This window comes from Sarcophilus harrisii, chromosome 3 (assembly GCF_902635505.1).
Source record: "Sarcophilus harrisii chromosome 3, mSarHar1.11, whole genome shotgun sequence".
Lineage (NCBI taxonomy): Eukaryota > Metazoa > Chordata > Mammalia > Dasyuromorphia > Dasyuridae > Sarcophilus > Sarcophilus harrisii.
Genome location: NC_045428.1, coordinates 161,748,236 through 161,770,751, shown reverse-complemented (window position 1 = coordinate 161,770,751; position 22,516 = coordinate 161,748,236). Strand labels below are relative to the sequence as shown.

The window sequence follows — 22,516 nt, the reverse complement described above, 5'->3', positions numbered from 1 at the left end:
CTTTTTCATAAACCCATATTATTTTTCTTTGACTATTTAGGTACGGCTGGAAGCTGTTTGCGAAAATTCAGTACTATGCCATTTCTCTTCTGCAATATTAACAATGTTTGCAACTTTGCATCAAGAAATGACTACTCTTATTGGTTGTCTACTCCTGAGCCCATGCCAATGTCAATGGCACCTATCTCTGGTGAAAACATTAGGCCTTTTATTAGTAGGTGGGTAGAGCATTTTATAATTCAGTTTGAAAAAAAAGAAGATGCAGATTTCTCTGCTTGGGGCAAGAGGGTTCTTTTTATGTAGTAAAATGCTTAAATCTTTGTTATGTTGTGTGCTGGAAATGTTGAATTTTTGGTAATGAAAATTTCATTTTCTGAAACTTAAATCATTTTGGCCACAAGCCTATCTATCTATCTATACATATATACATATATTATGTATATATGTGTATGTATATGTGTGTATATATGTATACATATATATATATATATATATATATTTAGTTAAAATTTTTAACAAGTAACTACAGAACAGAGGGCAGCAGTAGCTTATCTTTGACATATATTAGCTGTGTGACTATGACTAAATCACTTAACCTCATTTTGGAGAAGGCACCTACTTTTCTTCATAGGAGGAATTTCCTTATCAGGAAGTTTTCCTATCCCTATCCCTCTGTTCAGAATAAGTCAAATTCTGAAGATGAATTGCAGATAAAACTTTGCTTAGAACTCTTATTCTAGAGCTTCTTTGAAAGGAATTGAAATTCCTTTCTCTAATAAAAGGGCATTGCCTGAATACTGTGTACTGTAGCCTCATAGGCTTATAACTGAAACCTCTCCAAGAAATCTCCACAAAGACATTTTCTTCAGCTACTACATTTAATGATTGCACAGTATAGTGTTTGGCAGTATGCTTCAGAATCTGCAATAGTTTCCCAGGTTTGAAATCCTATATAAAGAAGTGGATCAAAGTCCTTCTATCTTTTCTTCTTTCAAATTAAATGTAGAATCCTCAGCACCATCAAGAGTTCACAGAAAACCTGTAAGTCAATTTGGTTAAGCAACAAATGAATAACTTGCATTTTTCTCATATCAAGCTAAAAGTCAATAAGGGAATATTGAAAGAAAAGAAAAATGGCTAATCTTTCTTTAAAAAAATCTAAGGGATAATTAGCTTCTTGAGGTAAATTATAGTGTAGTACCACTGATTCATTGAAAGCTATCTACTCAGAGTGAGTGAAAAGAAGCAACTTAGGATCACCCATCAAATGGCATTTCTAATTGACATAGGAGCACCACTGATTGGTACCTTTTAGAATGTGGTCAATTTATGATGTCAGTAGATTGATAAAGTTCTTGGAGATAAGTCAGAGGCAGATCACCTTTCAAGACAAAAGAGATAGTCATACTATAATGTGGAAAGGAAATAAAGGGGGGGACCTTTTCTAATAAAATATGAAACACATAAAACAGCTATTAAGCTTTTTTTCCTACAAGATGATAGGTTTGAATATATTATATAATGATTTTTTTTAGTTCTTTATCCATCTGCATTTCTCATTTTTTTCTTGAAATTTGAAGGAATCAGTTTTCTAAGTATTAGAAAATAGAAAAAGAAAGAATATGAAACTTAAAATATGAAAGTAACCTTCATGGTCTCTATTTTATTTATCTAATACTATATTTTAATATATAAACCTACATTTTAGATCAGTATCTGTTTACTATCCTAGGCCTAGAGGACCTCATACTCAGAAACACCCCTATTTCAATAAGAACAAAATAAAAAGCAATTTAAATGTTCTTTTCCCTCAATAGTAATGTTAAAAAAAACCCCAACGAATCAACCTATTACCATTAGGCAAATATATGGACTTTTACTTCATCAGTATGGGGAACTCCTAGTATAGTAACTCTCTCCATAACTATCAATGATTTAGTAGATTATTATTTCTAGAATAATATTTAGGGCACATTAAAAATTAAGTGACTACTTCAAGGTCATACAAATGAGGTATTAAAGATTGAATTTGAACTCAGTTACAACCCCCAAACTCTATTATGTCAGACTTCTTTATTGCAAAATTTATTTAAGAAGGCCCCAAGTGGAGTCATAATTCTGGTAGGTAAGCCCCAGATAATAAAATTTTATAAGATAAAGTACCTCCCTTCAAAGAAACTGAAATTCTTAAAGCCAAAAAAGCCAAAATTCTTAAATGCCTGATCTTGTATGGGTTTCTTTGACAACAGTATGTTATTAATTCAACAATACCCTTTAAAAATATATGAAACATTCTCTGAGTGTGGTGAACTGTGCTAGAACCTGGGAAAAGATACAGAGCTGAGAAGGATGTAGTCCCTGTCCTAAAAATATCTTCAGTGATTCTTAAGCCCAGAATGATGATTTATAAATGATCTATCTACCCATCCGTGTCTATATATCTTAACATATAAATATGTGTACAGACATATATGTACATATGTTTATATGTTATACATATAACATATTAATTCCCATCTTAGATATTGTTTAATGTGTAAGACCTCATATCTCTTGTGATACTTTCTTTTAGAGTGTTCTGATTGCTTAGTCATTTCTAAAGGTTGCACATCAGATAAAAACAGATGACCAGAAACAAATGCATCATTTTTCTTTGTAGTAAGCATAGTTATTAATTTCTGTTTCTCTTTTATTTATTATCATTTTCAAATTTTTATCCAACAACTTTTCAGGATTAATATCAATCATTCTATCAGTAAGCATTTCTCAAGCTCATGCTATGTGCTAATGGAGGAAGCTGGGTGGCTCCGGGGATAGAATGGAGCCTAGAGTCAGGAAGCCTGGAGCTAAGAAAACCTGAGTTCAAATTGGGCTGCAGACATTTTATAACTCATAATCCTGGACAAGGCACTTACTTTGTTTGCTTTATCCACTGGAGATGGAAATGACAACTCCTTGCCAAGAAAATCCCCTTACGGGGTCAAAAAAAGTTAAATGTGTTTCAATAACTATACAGCAACAACATATGCTAAGCTATTGGGATACAGAGACAAAAATGAAACGGTCATGGCCTTCAAGGAGTTTCCATTCCAAAAAGATCACCAGAGATTTTCCATTCTCACAATATCACTTTAATGTCCAAATGTCTGATTAGAGAATTGCCTTTACATGAAGTCCAGAATTCTATACACAAAAACAAACAACAAGAAAGAGTAATTTTGAGTTTGTTTTTGATTTTGCTTATTTTTGAAAAAAGTTGATGTAGTCAGATTACCCTTTGGAGTAATAGTTCATTGAAAAATTTCATTGTTAATGACTGCAATGGTGTGGAGTGGAAAGAATACTAAACTAAGAATCAAGGGAAAGTGGGTTTAGTCTTAATTTTGTCGAGAATAAATTAAATAATCTTTATAGGTCTTGGATTCCTCATATATAAAAGGAAATGGATTAAATCAGTCAAATTCAAATGGAAATGAGAGTCACTTCACCTTACATAAGGATTCTTGCAGACTTCTTATTAACTTAGAAAACCAGATATTAATGTTATTTTTATTCTCTTGTATTTTATTTATTTATTTTTAAGTATTTCCCAATTACATTTTTTAAACTAGTTCATGGGGCAATATTATGGGGCCATATCAGTAAGATCCCTTTCACAGAGCAGCATGGCTTAATGACTACTAGTCCCAGAATCAAGAAAATCTTGCCCCTGTTCTAGTCCTGTCTCTGATACACATCATCTTGTGATCATTGGGAATTCACTTAACATGTCAGTACTCCCAGGCAGCTCTTTAGCACTATAACTTATAAATGAGTTGTCATTCTGCATGGGTGACATTGCCTATGCAGGTCCCATATTAAATAGCAGTCTTTTCTAGTTCTAAAATTCTGTGGTTTCATTATCTTTTCCAACCTACCTGGCTTGTGGACTAAAACTCTTCCCCAAACAACTTCCTTACTACCGAGGGAGACACTTTAAATAGGCACCATCCCTCTCCTGCAGTATTCTTGTTTTCTGTTTGGCAAGCAGATGGCAGCAGCTATATGAGACCAATTTCATGAAACCTTTTAATTCATCTGCATTTGTGTGAATAAAATGGAAAACGGCACACACAGAGACACAAAAGTCCAATGAAAATCAAATGACTAATTTATGTTCTCCACCTACTCTTCATGCATTTTCATGCAAATGTTCTAGCACAACTAGGTATAATTATTAACTGCATTTATATTCATTTATCGGCTTTGTTAACATTTTGTTCAATTTGTGACTTGAATGCAATTACTTCACTGTCGGTATTTAATTTTTTTTGAAAAACAACATTTTTTAAAAACCAGCCTTTACAAATGTGCTTCATTTCCCCAAATGAGAGTATTTTTGTATAAAATTTGAGCAAACCTAAGGACTATATATGCGTTTTATTTACTCCTGTATGTAATTCAAGAGTTTTATTTTAACTTGAGAAAATTTTAAAGTCCCTTATGTCTTTTTAACAGCTTTTTCAGCCACAACACTCTATCTTAGGTCTGGTGCAAAGGTACTCCTCTCTCTCTCTCTCCCCACATAGAAGAATGCTCAGGTTTAAATTATTCTTCCCTAGCTTCCTTGAAGAAAGATTGTACAAATCATCAGAGTTTGATGTAAAACATATATTTATAGTAAGTTGCCTGAAAACAATTGGTTTCATTTTTGAAAGACACATGGCATGTATTTATAACATTAATCATGGGATGCCCAGTGATGGATGTAGCATGATTTAATAAACAATAAGTAAAGACTTCCAGTAATAAGATTGAGTGAAATCTCCATCCCTAGAGGTTTACAAATGGAGGCTGGATGACCTCTAGAGAGTACAACTAGGTCTCAATTATTGCAAATAATGAATTCCCTGAAGCAGTTGCATTATTTAAATTCATATTGTATACTTCCATTGATTTGGAGCAAGTTACCCTATTTTGCAATATTAAAATTTTGAACAGTGTGAATTTGAAAAATGCAACCACTTCTTGCATATTGTAGACAACTTTCAAGCTTTAGGGATTGGGCTAGGCAATCTGTGAAATTCCATTAAGTAATAAAATAAATAAAAAACCCTGCAGACAGGAGACTATTGACATCTAACTAAATGTTTTGTCTCTCATTTCCACAGGTGTGCTGTATGTGAGGCTCCTGCCATGGTGATGGCAGTCCATAGTCAGACAATCCAAATACCACAGTGTCCCAGTGGATGGTCATCACTTTGGATTGGCTATTCTTTTGTTATGGTAAGTGTTATAGAAAGCCATATCTTTCCTGTGGGGAGGGCCTATTTTATTCCTCCACTATGTAGCTATAAGTAACAACAATTTTGTTTTCATTGTTGTGAGATTTTAGTCACTGAATGCTGCAGATAGGAAAATAAACAAATCCTTCACTCCACATTTGTCTCATTGCTAGTTATATCTTTCAGGGCACTGCAGGCTTTTACCCACTCTGCATTTGGGTCCCATATGCTTGTTTCCTAGAGTCCTAGAGTCATTCACCTTTGGGGATTCAAAACTAGAATAGACAACACTAGAACCCTTCTGGAAAATGGAGGAAACATTTATACACCTTCTGAGTGCAGTCCTCAGCTGTTCAATTGAATTGTTTCTAGCTCAAGCAATGTGACAATTTTTCCTAAGGGTCTAAAAATCTGTTTGTTTTTTCAGAAGAAAAAAGATAATGGAATATGTGGAGGTATATATTTTAATGTAACACAACAACACACTTACTAGTAAAACATCTGAATGGGGGAGAGTAGAGTGGGAGAAACATCTGAAAAATACAATTGGATAATTTTAGCTCATCCAAATGAGGAAATGAACTTTCACTGGGTTTTATTTTGGGTCCATTTTCTCTTTGATTGTCATCCAATAGCTGGTCTTTATACTTCATAGGAATGACTGACTGGCTCTTCTCCCTAAGTATTTATGTCAAAACTGTCAGATTCATTTAAAAAACTTTTACTAATTGTCTATTATGTGCCAGGTAATATGCAAGGTACCAGTGTGACATAGCCAAGAATGGTACCATATTTTCCCTGAGAAGTTCTGCCTTCTTTGGACACTTTTCTAAGAATCATTTGAGTTTTGTTTAACTTGTTGGAGAATATTTTTATTGTGGCTCCCCTGATTTCATTGTTCCTATTTTTAGTCACTTTTAGTCTCAGTCCAAAACATGTTTACTTCAAACTATGAAATCCTTGACTTCTTCAGGCCAAGTTTCCTTTCATATTTGCTGGCCTCCTCCCTAAAAGGTTAGGATGAACAATTTACTTTCCACAGAAATGTCTTTCCTGTCTTGGATTCTTCACAATTGTCACTTTCTGCTCTATCTGTTATGGTGATATTTTGCAGGCTATAAAATTAAATTGTCCCAAGGACCACAGCTCTTTTATCAGGTGGCTGCTAAATTGAAAGAGGAAGTGACTTATACTAATTACTATTTTGTTTATTTTTAGAAGTTGTTCAAATAATTAAATATTAAAGTACTTTTTTGAATTTTTTCCACATTGAACACAGTAGAGTTCCCTGCATTGGCTAGTAGAATTCGCATTTCTTATAGAACAAAAATGCATGGATTTTAATGGATAATATGTTCTTGTCAAAAATGTAGTATGTATTTCTCTATTCAAAATGTTAATGCTTAATTCTGACAAAAAAGAAAACTAAAGGTTCTAGAAGAGACTATGGAGGAATTCTGATGCTAAATTTCATTTGAATAAAATATTGGGATTTTCACTTTGGTATCACACTAAGTGTAATCTGTGTCAATGTACAAAAAAATAAGTTCAGTGAGTAGAGGTGAAGTGAAAAGAGATGCAGGAAAGTAGTTTTTTTTTTTTTTTAGTATCTCTTATTCTTTTGCCATTCACACAAAGGCTTAGAATATGATTGCCAAAATCAAAAGCATATAGAGATAATGATGTTCAGGAGATCAGAATAAGCCTCTAAATGTCAGCAGCTTCCCCTTTTACAGATTTAACCACAGTTTCAAGACCAGCAGTAGCCATTTCTAAAAAGTATGCCAGCCTGCAATTTGTTTTAGGAGGCACAATGGTCTCTACCTGTAGTGTCGTCTTCAAAAGAGAAAGGGCAGAACATTAGTTATTTCCTTTTCAATGTATAGAATGTAAAGTTGGTTTGAAAAGCGAAATAACTTTACCCATCACAATTAGAAGGTGGTTGAGGAGTCTGTGAAGAATATTCACTTTGTTCAAATGTAAGAATGATTTTCCATTGAGAAATTGTCCAAAGGACTTCAAAGCAAGGTCAGATTGGTTTTTTTCAAAGAGAACAGGATTCTTTCTTTGGGCCATAGCACCAAGTAGGATATTTCAAAAGGGGGAATATAACCAATTGCAATTTATGAAATTGAAACACTGATTTTTCTGGATAAAAAAGGAAATGGATTCTGAAATTCTCTAGGTTTTACATAGGCTTCTAACATTTCCTCAGATTTCTAGGCAATTGAAATTTCTGCTGGTAACTCTCTGTGGTGATCTAAGTTTGTATAGAAAAGTTAACAATATGGCTCTTCATCCACCACATGATCCAGAGGAGGCACTGAAGTGAATAATCTGTACAGTTTTAGTTCAAGAAGCATATTTTATATGTAAAGACAGCCAGTGAAATGGATAGAATTCTAAGCTGGAAATCAGGAAGATCTAAGTTCAAGTCTACCCTTAGATAATCACCAGCTATATGATTGCATTTCACTTCTGTTTGCCTCAGTTTCCTCAGCTGTTTAATAAAAACACTTCTCTCACAAGGTGGTTGTGAGATCAATTGAGATAAAATATATAAAGTGTTTAGTACAGTACATGGCAAATGTTGTTGTTTTTCAGTCATCTTCCAATTGTATTCAACTTTTCATGAATCCATTTGGGGTTTTCCTGGCAAAGATACTGGAGTGGTTTGCTATATCCCTCTCCAGCTCATTTTACAGATTGAGGAAACTGAGGCAAATAGGATTAAGTGAATTGACCAAGGTAACAGATCTGAACTCAGTAAAATGAATCTTCCTAACGCCAGACCTAGTACTTTATCTACTGCACCAGCAAGCTGCCCTCTGGTACATAGTGTCATATAAATTTTAGATATGATTATTCTCATGATTTATCATAAGAATGGCATGCAAAAATAAAACATATCATGTTATACTTTTAATATTTAACCCACCCCTCACTGTTTGCTTCTGGTAAACAAATTTTGTCCTCATGGAGAGAAAATGTATTTGAAAACAAATAAACTGAATGGATTCTAGTTCTAACATATTGAGGAAATAAAAAATTCTATTTTGGGCCAGATCCATGATCCATCTAATCCGACATTCTGTCTCTGATTGTGAATGGCATTGAGATATATTTTGTAGACATGTATCATGCTTGTTTAGTTCTCTTGATTTGAAAACTATCACAACTGTTTCATTTTCAATTGTTACTTGACAATTAAACTACTTCCTTGAACCCTACCTCTTGAACTTCAGTTGACATTCAGATCTTAAGCAGGAGTATGCTGATATATGTTTAACAAGATGCCCCTCAAGAATGTATGATATATGACAACATAGCATTCCAACACACAACACACAACATAGCAACTTTTTGTTGTTTGCTTGCGTTTTATTTTCTTTATCATTTTTTTTCTGGCTTGATTTGATTTTTCTTGTGCCACAAGATAATTGTATAAATATGTATGCATATATTGAACTCAACATATATTTCTACCATATTTAACATAAAAAAGAATGCATGACTTATTTCTAAGTTTAATTTGCATTATTAATATTTTCCCCATCACTTTCTTAGACCTACTAATCAACCAAACAATAAAACAACCTTTGATTTATAACATTTGTTGATTTCTGAGGTGTAAATGGTCACACTGAAAATTTGACAATTGGTTCTCTTGAGCCTTAGAAACTATTTCTAGTATGCCCTCAATAAGCCACACATGATTTAGAGAAGAGAGAAACTCCTTGTGAGATCATTCCATATGACAAGCAATTACTGCTGAGTTTGACAGTCTTAGCCTCTTACCTTGTGCTAAGTCATTCTAAAATGGTGTGGGCTGACTAGTCTTTGCCTCACAGAACACAAGTCTGAGTCTACCTGGGGAGTCAAATTACCCTTCTGAGCTAACCATTTCACAATATTAGTCCATAAAACCCTATGTGATTTATAAAGGCCGTGTCATCTTCACCCATTCTCTAGTAAAGTGCCATTTCAGAGAGATGACTTAGTCCACAAGGGAAAGTTAAATTGCTGTGAGGAAGAGTATTACACCACTCAGATGCCAGGGTTCTGTGACTATTAATCTTAAATTGCTTCACACCTAAGAAAACAAACCGTGATAGCCTACCATACCTAGCCAGGGATATGGTATTAAGAACTTGGAAGCTTGGAGTTAGTAGGTACTTTTGACATGAATTACTCAATTCTTCTTCTTTGTTTCTGTACCTTACCTGTGCAGTGGAATGTAATGGAAATAGAATTAGTCTGGAAGTCAAGAGACCTCAGCTCAAGTTCAAAAACACTAAATGGCTCTGGGACTTGATTTCATCACTCGTAAGATGAGTGGGTTGTTATAGATGGTTTCTGTTCCTTTCTGGCTCTAAAATTCAATGATTGTATATTATTCCTGTATGCTTTAAAAGCCAATGAAAAAGTGAGGGGAAAACATTTGAGGTGAAATAAGGAACACAGAATATTGTCTTTGTCTATTGTCTTTCTCTTAACCACATAGATAAAAATACAAACTTAATAAACAGATAATTTTGTAGAGAATTACTCTTTGTTCTAGAGAAGGTATTATCATTTTTTTGCATTGAAAGGGTGGTTCTATTTAATAGAAATATGATTCACACATATTTTTAGGAATGCATTTATTGTCCAATTAGAGGTACACCCAAATTCCTTACATACTGAACTTTGTAGCTTTATTGCCAGGAAAGGAGAGCATGAATCCCCTATGGCAATCTGTGAAGTCTTTGTCTTGTTCATTCTTAGTTTGTCTTCAATAGTCACCATATGAGGCAAGGAGATGTACCAGTTCCTAATGTAACTCTCTAATTTACAATAAATCTTATATTCATTTGGGAGGGAATTTTTCTGATGTTTTATTCTAATTTGTTTTCCAGCACACCAGCGCTGGTGCCGAAGGTTCTGGCCAGGCACTAGCATCCCCTGGTTCCTGTCTGGAAGAATTTAGAAGTGCACCCTTCATTGAATGCCATGGTCGTGGGACTTGTAATTATTATGCAAATGCTTATAGCTTCTGGCTTGCTACTATAGAAAGAAATGAGATGTTCAAGTAAGTCAAGAATTTTTCTTGATTTTTGGCCTTCCCTTTTATTTCTATATCACTATTAATCATCAAAGACCTATTGATACATACCAAAATAATAATCTAGTTAGTTATAAAATAATGAAAGTGGATGTTTCTTCCTTTTGTCATATAGGATACATTTGCCTCAAAGGGATCACAGAAATACATCCTACAACAGGCCTGGGCTTGATACTGATACACTTACTTCATCACTGTTCAGATACTGAAACCAGAAGTATATCATCTCATCTAGATGAATCCAATAGAAATTGATCTAGTATAGTTGAACATATTCTAATATTACAGATTTTAAAATGAAGTGAAAAGCTAACACACATCTTAAACAAATTTTTGTTGGAGGTTTTCATTACCTGGATAACTTAAGTTGATTTTTGTTTTGTGTCCTCTAAGTGACTTGGCAAAAGATATTTGTAAATCATGACCATAAAAATAATTTCTGGACAAATATACCAATTTTGGCCAGAGAGAAAAGAACTTTTATTTTCAAGACCAAAAATTTTTACCTCTACAACAACTCTCCCTAGTGACTGATAACCTCATTGAAATTAATTTGGAGTGTAGCCCAGTCACTAATGGACAGTAGCATATAATGAACCCTCTATTCTTAATTTAGCACCAGCTGCAGTCTGTGTTGAAACAGAGGCAGAAGGCTGAGGGAGATTGAACAATTACTTACTGTTCATTCCTGAAATAAATACTTCTCATCCCTGGAGACAAGTCTTTCTGCCTTTACCAAAAGCAATACTTTTGGGGAAAAAGTCTGTGAAAACCTGCTATGCTTCTGTCTGCTTCCATTCTGGGGCAGAGAGAATTTGCATAAAGGTAAAAAAAAAATGTTCTCTGCTGATTATACTTCAACAGACAAGTCACTGACACACAGGCCTAATTTATAGTTGATGCAGGCATTTTTGAGGGACCATCAAAACTAACATTGACAAAAAAAGACACAATTTAATTTGAGATGGAAATATTAAATTTCCATAATCATAAAAATAGGATATCATGAAAACAATAAACATATTAATGGGTCACTAACGCTAAGATTTCCCGTTATAGTATTGATAGACATTGCTTTTTTTGATTCAGAAAATATGAATTTTTTTGATAAAAATGTTGTGACTAAAAATTCATTATTCCATAGATAACTAGGTAATAAGGTTCGCCAAAGTTAGGTGGATTGGTTCTTCAGCATCTGGTCTGTATTCAAAGCTTCTCCATCTTGGCAGAATCTACCAAAACTTGTGCAGCATTTGTGTAACCTTGAAGGGTCACTTCCATGCAACATTGGAAGATATTGATGAGACTTTAGTAGAGAGTCACTTCTGTGTCACTCTCACTTCTTTTCCATGATGAAATGTTAAGAGTGAGATTTTGTTAAGGGAGTTTTGGTTTTTTGTCAGGAAAGGGAATACCTTCAACAAATCCTTGAATAGTTCAATCTGGAAGCAATAAATCAATTGAAAATGCTTTCAGAAGGAAAACCTATTACAATGAACTCCAAAGGACTGTTTAGATTCATTTCATGCATGCCATGTTGTGTCTATTTCAAAAACAGCTTAAACCAAGGTGGCCAAAATTCTACAACTCCACACTTTGCTTACATAAAGATTTTTGTTTTGATGAAATTGGACCCATTTCTAAGCTTCCAGTATGTAATAATTTTAGCTGTGAAATAAGGAGGAAATTTCAGGAACAATATATATGGTACTACCTATGTAAACTTTAAACTGTCTAAAAATAATTTGGCAATATTTTCAGAGTTCCTGTTTTTTACTTCATTCAGACATTTACTGATTCCTTTCTAAGTGCGTGAAAACATGACCATTACTATGGAGTTGTCCCTCTCCTAAAAAAAAAACTTACCTTATACTCTAGATGAGGAGATAAGTCTTAGCTACATAAAAATTTAAATGAAGTTAAGCAGTTTATAATCAAATGCTCTATGAATTATATGGATAATAAGTACTCAAGGTATTTTAGAACCAGGAAAGTTCCCTACGGTTGTTCAGGAAAGTTATACTGGAGATGATTGAGCTGGACCTGAAAGATGAAATGCTGGATGGAGAGGAAAGTAGGGCATATTCAAGCAATGCATATAGAAAAGTAGAAGTAATGTTGGGGAAGAATGGTGGACAATAAAGAGAACAGATTAACTTTATTGAATAATGGAAGGGAAGGTAAGAGAGGAAGGTTTGGATCAGATTATGAATGTCCTTGAATGCCAGACTAAAAGGGGTGGGTGTTGTTAAACCAGAGAAATCCACTCCAGTACCTTTTTGCCAAGAAACCCCTAATGGAGAATATTGACAGGCTCTAGTCAACAGCATTACAGAGACTGGATATGATTGAGCCACTGAACAACAACAAAATTTTAAACTCAAGCCTGACATACTGAGACACTGGATATTTCCATCAAGTTATTCCATCAAGTTCAGCCCTCCTCAGCTTAGATGAGGAGACAAGTCTCTAGAGGTTAACTGACTAACCTAACATAGCAAGTAAGACTTTGGGGTGGGATTTGAACCCAGTTGACATCACATTCAATACATTCAAAATATTGCATTCCTTGTTATTTTGTAGTTCCTAGTTATTTTGTGGTTTCAGTCATGTCTGACTCCTTATGATCCCAGTTGAGATTTTCTTGGCAAAAATACTGCAGTACTTTTCCACTTCTCCAACTCAGATGAAGAAATTGAGGCAAAAAGGGTTAAGTTACTTGTTTCCTGAGGGTCTCACAGCTTTGGAAGTATCTGAGATCACATTTGAACTCAGGAGATGAGTCCTCCTCACGCCAAGCCCAGCACTCTATCTACTGGCCCACCTCATTGCTTAATTCCTTGTTGTTTTAAAGAAATGTACATTCTCACCACTGTTTGAAAAGCCTAATCATTACATGACTCCTGAGAGAGCTATTTGTTTTCTTGATTACAGGAAGCCTACTCCATCAACTTTAAAAGCAGGAGAACTGCGCACACACGTTAGCCGCTGCCAAGTCTGTATGAGAAGAACATAATGACTCCCAGTCTCAGCTAACGTCACAATATGGTGCTATTCATTTTTTAACAGCAATGAACCCTAGAAATATATCCTGTGTACCTCACTGTTGTCGAATAAGAAAACAGTAAAGTGCCTTATAGGAATTTGCATAACTAACACGCCTTGCTTTATTGGTCCTCTCTACTTGCTGAAGAAGAAAAAAAGAGACAACAATAAGCTTCAAATATTGACATACCAAATGGCACTTTTTATTTAAGAAAAAAAAGAAAGAAAAAGTCTGTGTGCTATCATGTACTGAGTGTAAAGCCAAAGCTCAGTCAGAAAAATCAAGAGGTGCTAGGAGGTATGCAGTGACTTACATACTGTTTGACTCCCCCTTGACATTTTTTTATTATATTTAGATTCATATTTGACCCCTTCTCAGATATAAATGTTGTTTATACCACTGTCTAGCTTTTCCCAAAATGGTAGGTCCTTTGATATGTACTTATTGTTCCTGTACAAATAATAGTAATGTAAAAAAAAAAGGTTATGGGATTACCAAATATAATTAAGGAGTAAATAGCCATATCTTCCAAACCAAATGCATAAATTTATATCTCTCTGCTCTGTGTGGTACTATGCACCTGCTTTTGCAGAAAAACACAACTTTCCTGTGGAATAAAGATGGTCCAAATGTGGTCAGAAATAGATAGATATATATATATTTAGTAATTTATATAGATGTCAGCAATTAGGCAAATCAGGTTTTGGGTTCTAGTTCCACTATTAAAATGAAGCTTATATAAGTTTTCTTCTTTTCAGATTTGTTGTCCTTTAAGTGAGCTATGAAACAATAGAATATTTAATGTGAAACATCAGTTTTCTTTCATCATTCACTTAAATACCAAAATTGTATGGTGCCAAAGACAAATCCAGATTCATGGCTATTGTGTTTAATATAGTAAAACATGTACTTTGAGCTTGCTGTTTTTATTCTGTATTTAATATTTTCAGGGTTTTAAACACTAATCACACACTGAATGACTTGATTTAAAAAACTTAAAGAGGCCTTAAACTTATGAATATTTTTCATTCTCTATACTGGTATGGAAAACAGTTTCATTAAATCCTTATGGCTACATTTTTACATTTAAGCCATATTCTGCTCTGTCATTAATGAACTATTGTAAAAGTGGTTCTCACTGACCAAAGGAGAACCTGGGTATGTATTTACAAGAAGTCAGAAGGGACCTTTGTGTCTAAAACAATATTTCTCTAGAAGATTCCAAAGATTTAAAAAAATAGTAAGGCCATTTCTTAAAAATGTGTATTTCTTAAGAATTAAAATTTGTAATAAAAAATATTTGTGTAAAAAAAAAGCTTTAATTAATTTGTTGTTAGTGTTGACCCAGCGCTTTTAACAAGAAGTTACTGCATAAACCATTAATAAATTTGCAAGCCTTTTGTAACATAGATTATTTTTATTCTGCATGTCTTCCAAATATGTATTTTGAGGGAATTGTTTCATGGACTGCTGCCTTCAGAGTCTCTAGAGAATATGTATTAGGAAAGTCTGGTACTGCTCAGGTGTCAATATGTATCAAATGATAGGCTATATCCAGATATGTGGATTCCAAGTCTTATTTGAAGTAAACAAATAAGAAAATGGGAGGGACACAAATTTATGCTATTGAATTATTAACTTTATATTTGGTTAAAATTATACAATTATATATGGCAAAAGATAGTCTATGGATTAACGAAGCATCCTCAAATTCTCATCATTTATGATCTATCTACATACATATCTTTAATGGTATCATATCTTACTTTTCATGCATAAGTTATTGGTAACACAGTGTATGTAGTCTGGTTACCTATGTGCCCAATATTCATCTTTACTTTTGGTATAATGTGTAATTTTGATTTTTTCAAGACTGAGGTGTTCCATAATTCAATCAATGCCAATTAATAAACATTTATTAAGTGCTTGTGATATTCTAGGCATTGTGCTAGAATACAAAAAAAAAAAGATTAAAAAAATTTCTGTCCTGAAGGATTTTACACTATAGAAACAAACGAATACAAAGTAAACTATATACAGGATAAATAAAAAGTAACTAACTGAGGGAAAGTATTAGAATAATGAATATTATTATAATATATAATAACAAAGAAGAGTTGTGGAAAGCTTCCAGTCAAAGAAGACAATGGATGTAAGGGAAACTAAGGAATATGTGTATAGGCATTGAGGATAACAAGAGAAAATAACCAAGAGATGGAGTCTTGCTCATGGAATGGACAGGAGGCTACTGTCACTGCCTTGAAGAATATGTGTTGGGGAGTAAAGTACAGGAAGACTAGAAAGGTAGGAGGGGAATAAGTTATGAAGAGCTTTCAATGCCAAATAATGAATTATGTATCTGATCCTGAAAGTATTATTCATAGCCATATGACACCCCTGAGAGAATATTAGTATTCCAATGGGCTTTTGCAGAAGCAAACATAGCAATACTATTCAGCTTCCCAAATGTCATCCTAATGTCCTCAATTTTGGTCCCAGGTCATTGACTATCTATAGTGTGTCTAATATAAATATGCACACATAAATGCACAGTTGCACTAACATAGTGGATTGTCCACCCACCTACTTATCTTGTGTGGTCTAGATAATTAGCACATTTCATCTTCTTTCTTTTTTCAGTGTGAATTGTTAGACCAATTTTTAAATATTACTTTAGATTTCATTTCAGATATTTTAAAATATTCTGAGAGTATATGCAAGTAGAACAATTACATTGGTGAATGTAAATATTGGGAGAACATTGCTATGAATGGCGAGTCTTTTTATTTGGATTTTGCACAGATCATTTTTTGTGACATGAGGGAACACCTTAAGTGAACATATATTTCTTTGTTTTGTATGGTTGCAGCCATAGTTTTACCTAGTAAAAATTAATTAAGCACATGTAAGAAATTTCAGTTTGAAGAGAGCTTTTAAGTTTTCATTATTGAAAAAAAACTCAAATCCTTTAAAAAAATCAATAAAAACATAATAGATTCTTATGTTACCCATACCTCAGACTGTGTGACCTAAAGATGTAAGCTGTTGTGCAGGAAGTCATTTGCAAATAGATGATTTTTTTTTTGCTCCAGTGATGAAAATATGAAGAAAAATACAAAAGTGTTATAACCACAGGAATTTTGAGAGATATGAGATATTAACTATTAGTGGGAGAACTTGTTTTTAAGGGATATTCTGATATTTTCTCTTGTTCTTGTCATGCTTAGAGATACCATGGCATAGTGGATAGAGTCAACTAGTCATTAAAAATTTATTAACTGCTTGCTTTGTACGAGGCCCTGTGCTAAATGCCGAGGATACCCAAAAAAAGCAAATGCTTTTTTGAAGGCTCCATGCCTTAAAGGAGCTCTCACTATAACTGGGAAGACAGCATACAAATATTTAGCATACATGCTAAATATAATCAAATAGATACTTTATAAATACTATTATTATTATCATGAAATATCGATCAATACCATGAGCCTGCTGGCAAATCTCTTAATGAAATGCCTAGATTTTTCTGACATTTATAGTAGCACTTTCTTTTTATTAGCCCCCCCCTTTCTTTTAAGCTTTAAATATTGCCCAGTTTATGTGTCTATCTATCTATCTAAATATCTATCTATCCATCTCTGTAGATACATTATATATATATATATATATATATATACACACACACACATTACACACGTACATATATACATATATAAGTATTTTATGGTTTGTAAAGCATTACACACAAAGACATATGTACATACCAAAGGATGCTGAAGTCAATTGAATTGGTTTGTCAGAAGAAATTGTTAGGTGGCAAAGGTTACCATATCAGAACTTGATTTATTGGGGTTTTTTAATGCATAGACTTAACACAGGTTTATAATGCAGATTATAATTAAAATGTGTTGTATATACATTTTTTGGTAAATCATTTGTTCTATATTTTTACTAGCACACATGCATGTATGTACATGTGTGTATTACAAATTTATATAGCATCCATAATTCTTCAAGTTTTCTAAAGATTTCACAATCCTACGAGGTGAGTTGGATAAATACTCCAATACTCATTTTACAGATAAGGAAGGTGAGAGGAAAGTTTAATGACTTGCTCAAGATCACAAAATTCAGGTTTTGATTCCAGTTGCTGTATTCTTTTAAGACAATATTATGATGTGTCCAAAGTTATTCTATAAGATTCTTAAAATATAGTCCCCCTGGCTTTAGGTTTGTGCCTAAATAATACCACGTGGATGAGAATGTATCTGGTTTTTAAAGATTTCAAGATGTCAGAATTTCACAGATTTTGCAATTGACCTTCCAGGAAACTTAACATTTAGATTCATTTCTCTTTATGGAAGTAGCTAGCTGGTGGTGGAGTGAATAAAGCATTGGACCTAGAGCGAGTAAGGATTAACTTCAAATCCAGCCTCAGACACTAACTAGATGTATGATTCTGAGGAAGTATCTTTTCTCAATTTCTTCATCTGAAAATGGTGATGTTAATAACAGCATTTACCTCCCAGGTTGTTATGAGGATCAAATGCAATAACATTAAATGCTGAGCACAGTGCCTCACACATAGTAAGTTCCATATGAATATTAGCTATTATTATTATTACTATCTGAGTTCAAATCTGATCTCAGATATTTACTAGTTATATAACTGACCCTAAGCAAGCCACTTAATTTCTACTTGCCTCAATTTTCTCAGCTGTAAAATAGGAATAATAATAACATTATTAACATTAAAATAACACTAATTTTTAAAAAGGTGTTAGCAGAGTACATGGTAAATAGATTCTATATAAATGTAATTTTCTTTTCCTTTCCCTTTTTATTTCTCCTTAGTGAAAATGAAAAATAGCTGATCACTTTGGATTCTAAAGGAAGCATCACCATTATTGGGTCCCACCTCAGCTTTCTCCAGACCAAACTTTCTCCTAAAATGCTTAGGCATATATTTATTTTATTATTATTTTTTTAATTTTATATCTCAACTATCCAAAGAAGGTCCCATTCTATGGTCCTCTTGATCTATTCCTTAAAGAGTGACTCTGCTGGCTCATTATTATTAGCTTTCTACTCTCTGCCTTTACCTTTCTTCCCTTCCTTTCTATTCTGTCACACATTTAAAAAGTGCTTGTTCTTCAGGATTTTCTTCGGTTCTATTCTCATGTAAAATAAGTAAATAAACTTTTGCAAATCTTGTAGCATTCCACTCAGGATAATCATGTGGTCATGAAAAAGTATTGCTGAATGCTTCAGTTTCCTCTTTTGTAAAATGAGAATTTCGATAGTGTCTATATCATGGAATTGTTATGAGGATAAAATGAGATAATATATGCAGAAATACTTTATAGACCTTAGTGCTATATCCATTTCAATTATTTGGGAGGAGAAAGAAAATTGGGAATATCCTTGAATACTGGGAAATTCCCTTTTACCATCTTGCAGACTGGGACCTGCTCTTCTATTTATATAATTTTAGAGAGGTGCCTGAGGACACAGATTAAATACTCACTCAAAATCCAATAGCTAGTTTGTTCCAGGGCTTTCTGACACTGAAGCCAGCCTTCTATTCACTGTGTCATTGTTTTCCTACTATCGTGATTATGTTTGAAGTTAAAAGCCCTTCATAAACTTAGCCCTTCTGCATCTTTGCTTTCTGTTACCTTACATTATATTTCTCTAATTCCCATTTGCCATGAACTGCATCTGTAATCCAATGACACTGTCCTCCTCATGTTTCTGCAAACAAGACACCCCATCTCTGTCCACCATGTCTGGAATGCTCTCCTTCCTTACCTGTGATTCCTGGTTTCCCTGACTTTCTTCAAGTCCCTGCAAAAATCCCACCTTCTGTAGGAAGCCTTCTCTAACCCCCTTTAATTTAATTTTCTTACGTCTATGGATTATTTCCAATTTTCACTTGTTCATATATAGCTGTTTGCATGTTATCTCCCTCATCCCATTATGGGATCCTTGAGGAAAGGGATTGTCTTTTTCCTTTCCTTGGTTGCCTAGAGCTTAGTAAAATGCTTAGCACATAGTAGGTATTTAGTAAATACTTAATGATTGCCTGCCTGCCTAAAGAAAAAACAAAAACAAACCCAAGAGACATTCAACTCAGAAGCTGGTACACTGAGCATCTCTGGCTAGCTTTCTCTGGGGTTTGGATGCCAGGGAGGGAAAGGCCAGAGCTGGCAGCTGGGTACTGCCAAGGTGCATTCTGACACTGGAATGTGTATACAGAAAGACGATGTCACCTTGACACAGCATCATGTGCTGCTATTAGAACGGATACAGCAAGTATTTCGGTCTCTCTTTGATACAGCCCACTCACAGCTCCCCCAGCCTATGCTTGCCTGCAGGGAGGCGGTTCATAATGTACTTTTCCTTCTCTCCTCCCTTCTGTCTCCATTCGAGTGGATTGGGGGGTGTCGGGGTGGTGGTGGAATGGGATGCTCGTAGCTCTGAATCATTCTCACCATCGTCTCTTCCTGCGTGGGGAGTGTTTGCGGTGATTAATGCCTTTTGTGTGCTTTCTGGGTTTCTTCACTGTGGGTTACAATTCAGCGTGTTTCTCATTTTACTCACTCAAAATAGCAAGGAGCTATTTTTTTTTTAAAAGCTTTGTATCTGAATTACACCAGGCATCTGGTCTCCACTCTCTAGCCTCATTAAAAATGAGGATGCAGGATTAGTCACATCTAATTGTTGAGTCACAATTTAATCAGTAAAAGAAAGTAACTTTTTAGTTTTCAAAAGGATGCTTCTTTCTTCAACGTGACTGACACACTGGAACCCTGGTTTCCTCTTGAATGACCTCACCTGCTTTGTTACATGGCCTGAACCCATCCTCATTGGGACTGCTTAAATTTGCTAAGGAGTTGAAGTAGGGCCCCACTAGTTTGGATCAATTGAATTTCATTCCTCAGATGCAAATTCAGAAAAGTATTTTTTCAATAAATTCACCAGTTGTTTAACCAGTACCATATTTGTTTTCTCTGAATGTTTATTGTTTTCATTGCATATGATGCCTCTCTCCTTTTTGATGTTAGACATAAGCCTAATTAGGGTGGCTAAAATTTCAGCAGCAGTTCTTTTTACTTAATATTTGAGGAGGCTGCCCATTAAAAGTTTATACATATATTATTAGGGATCTCTCTGAGATCATCTAGTTCAAAGTTTCTTAGTTTAAGAATGTAGGGGTTGCAAAAAATTTGGAAATGGTAAAAGGCTTCTGAATACAATGACAAAAAGTTAATTCAGAATCAGACACATAATGACTATGTTTTTTGGGCAGCATTTGTCTGTTTTACTTTATTATGCGACTTCACTACTGCCTTGGTTCTGAATACATGACACGCACACTTTGCATTGCACATGCACAGCTGTCAGGAACACTTTGGCTCAGATTCAAGATGGGATCAGATAAAAAATTCTCAAATGAAAAGGGGTTGTAAGTAGAAAAAGTTTAAGAAGGTGTGCTATAGTCCAGCCCTCTAATTTTACATATAAGGAAACTGAGAACCCTGAGAGTCTTGCCAAAGGTCATATCACATGTATGCCAAAAAAAAAAAAAAGGATTTGGACCTTCTAGCTCTAAATGCCTATGATCTTATGCAGAGGTGTCAAACATATGGTATCCTCCGGCTTATTTGCCCCATTGTCAGTGGGTCACATAAGGTCCACAACACTCTCAAGCATGGCCTGAACCGGATTAAAATGCAATAAGAAATATTTGAGAAACTAAATAAAAATTCCATAAAAAATAGATAATGCCAATATTCCTAAATCAATATATAGCCTATTGGGATAGTCCCCATTTCTATTTGAGTTTGATACTACTCTTCTTAGGAACCCAGGTCCTCCATCTGTAGGTCCAACAAACTTTCTGGATAATACATTAGCTTTCTTACTGGAATTCATGGCTAAGTTCATACATTTTCTTTGTTACTGAAAAAAAAGATATATGCAAAATGAAATATTTTACTTTATGCATTTGTGTGTAAGTTTCTTCAGGATTTCAAGGATCAATGATTTTGTTGATATATGTATATCCACTATATCAGATCAGAATTCTTCTAGATTTAGTAGGGAATCTTTGAGAGCTGCTATAGCTGGAAAATTCATCTCCTTGTAATCAATCTGATTACCAGATAGATTGATCAGAGAATCCACCAATAATTACAATGTGTAATTGCTGCGTTATGTAAATGCTTGAAATACAGAGGCAAAAACTTGATCTCCATTCTCAAAACTGATGGAGGAGACTGTGAAAATAACTATGTATGTACAATATATAATACAGTATAAATGAAAACTAAGCTCAAAGGAAAGGCAACTGAGAGGACCAGAAATGACCTCCCACAGAGGATGGGATTTGAGCAGAGTCTTTTTTTTCTCTTATTAGTATTTTATTTTCCCAAATATATGTAAAGATAGTTTTCAACATTAATTTTTGTACGATTTTGTATTCAAAATTTTTTCTCTCTCCCTTCCTTACCTCCCTGTCTCTAGATAGCAAGCAATCTGATACAGGTTAAATATATGCAATTCTTTTTTTATTTTTTTTATTTTTTTATTTTTTATTTTTTATTTTTTTTATTTAATAGCCTTTTATTTACAGGATATATACATGGGTAACTTTACAGCATTAACAATTGCCAAACCTCTTGTTCCAATTTTTCACCTCTTACCCCCCCACCCCCTCCCCTAGATGGCAGGATGACCAGTAGATGTTAAATATATTAAAATATAAATTAGATACACAATAAGTATACATGACCAAAACGTTATTTTGCTGTACAAAAAGAATCAGACTCTGAAATATTGTACAATTAGCTTGTGAAGGAAATCAAAAATGCAGGTGGGCATAAATATAGGGATTGGGAATTCAATGTAATGGTTTTTAGTCATCTCCCAGAGTTCTTTTTCTGGGCATAGCTAGTTCAGTTCATTACTGCTCCATTAGAAATGATTTGGTTGATCTCGTTGCTGAGGATGGCCTGATCCATCAGAACTGGTCATCATCTAGTATTGTTGTTGAAGTATATAATGATCTCCTGGTCCTGCTCATTTCACTCAGCATCAGTT

At 34.1% G+C, this 22,516-nt stretch overlaps 1 protein-coding gene across 1 annotated transcript in view; it reads left to right on the top strand.

Annotated features, from left to right (window-relative positions):
• Nucleotides 1–14,823, top strand: part of COL4A1 (collagen type IV alpha 1 chain) — a 192,738-nt gene extending 177,915 nt beyond the window's left edge. Inside the window, exons 49-52 of the mRNA XM_003765735.4 lie at nt 41–218; nt 5,151–5,265; nt 10,163–10,335; nt 13,303–14,823. Coding sequence (XP_003765783.1) covers nt 41–218; nt 5,151–5,265; nt 10,163–10,335; nt 13,303–13,384 — 548 coding nt within the window. The 3' untranslated portion in view covers nt 13,385–14,823. The remainder of the gene's footprint in view (nt 1–40; nt 219–5,150; nt 5,266–10,162; nt 10,336–13,302) is intronic.
• The last annotated feature ends 7,693 nt before the right edge of the window (nt 14,824–22,516 follow it).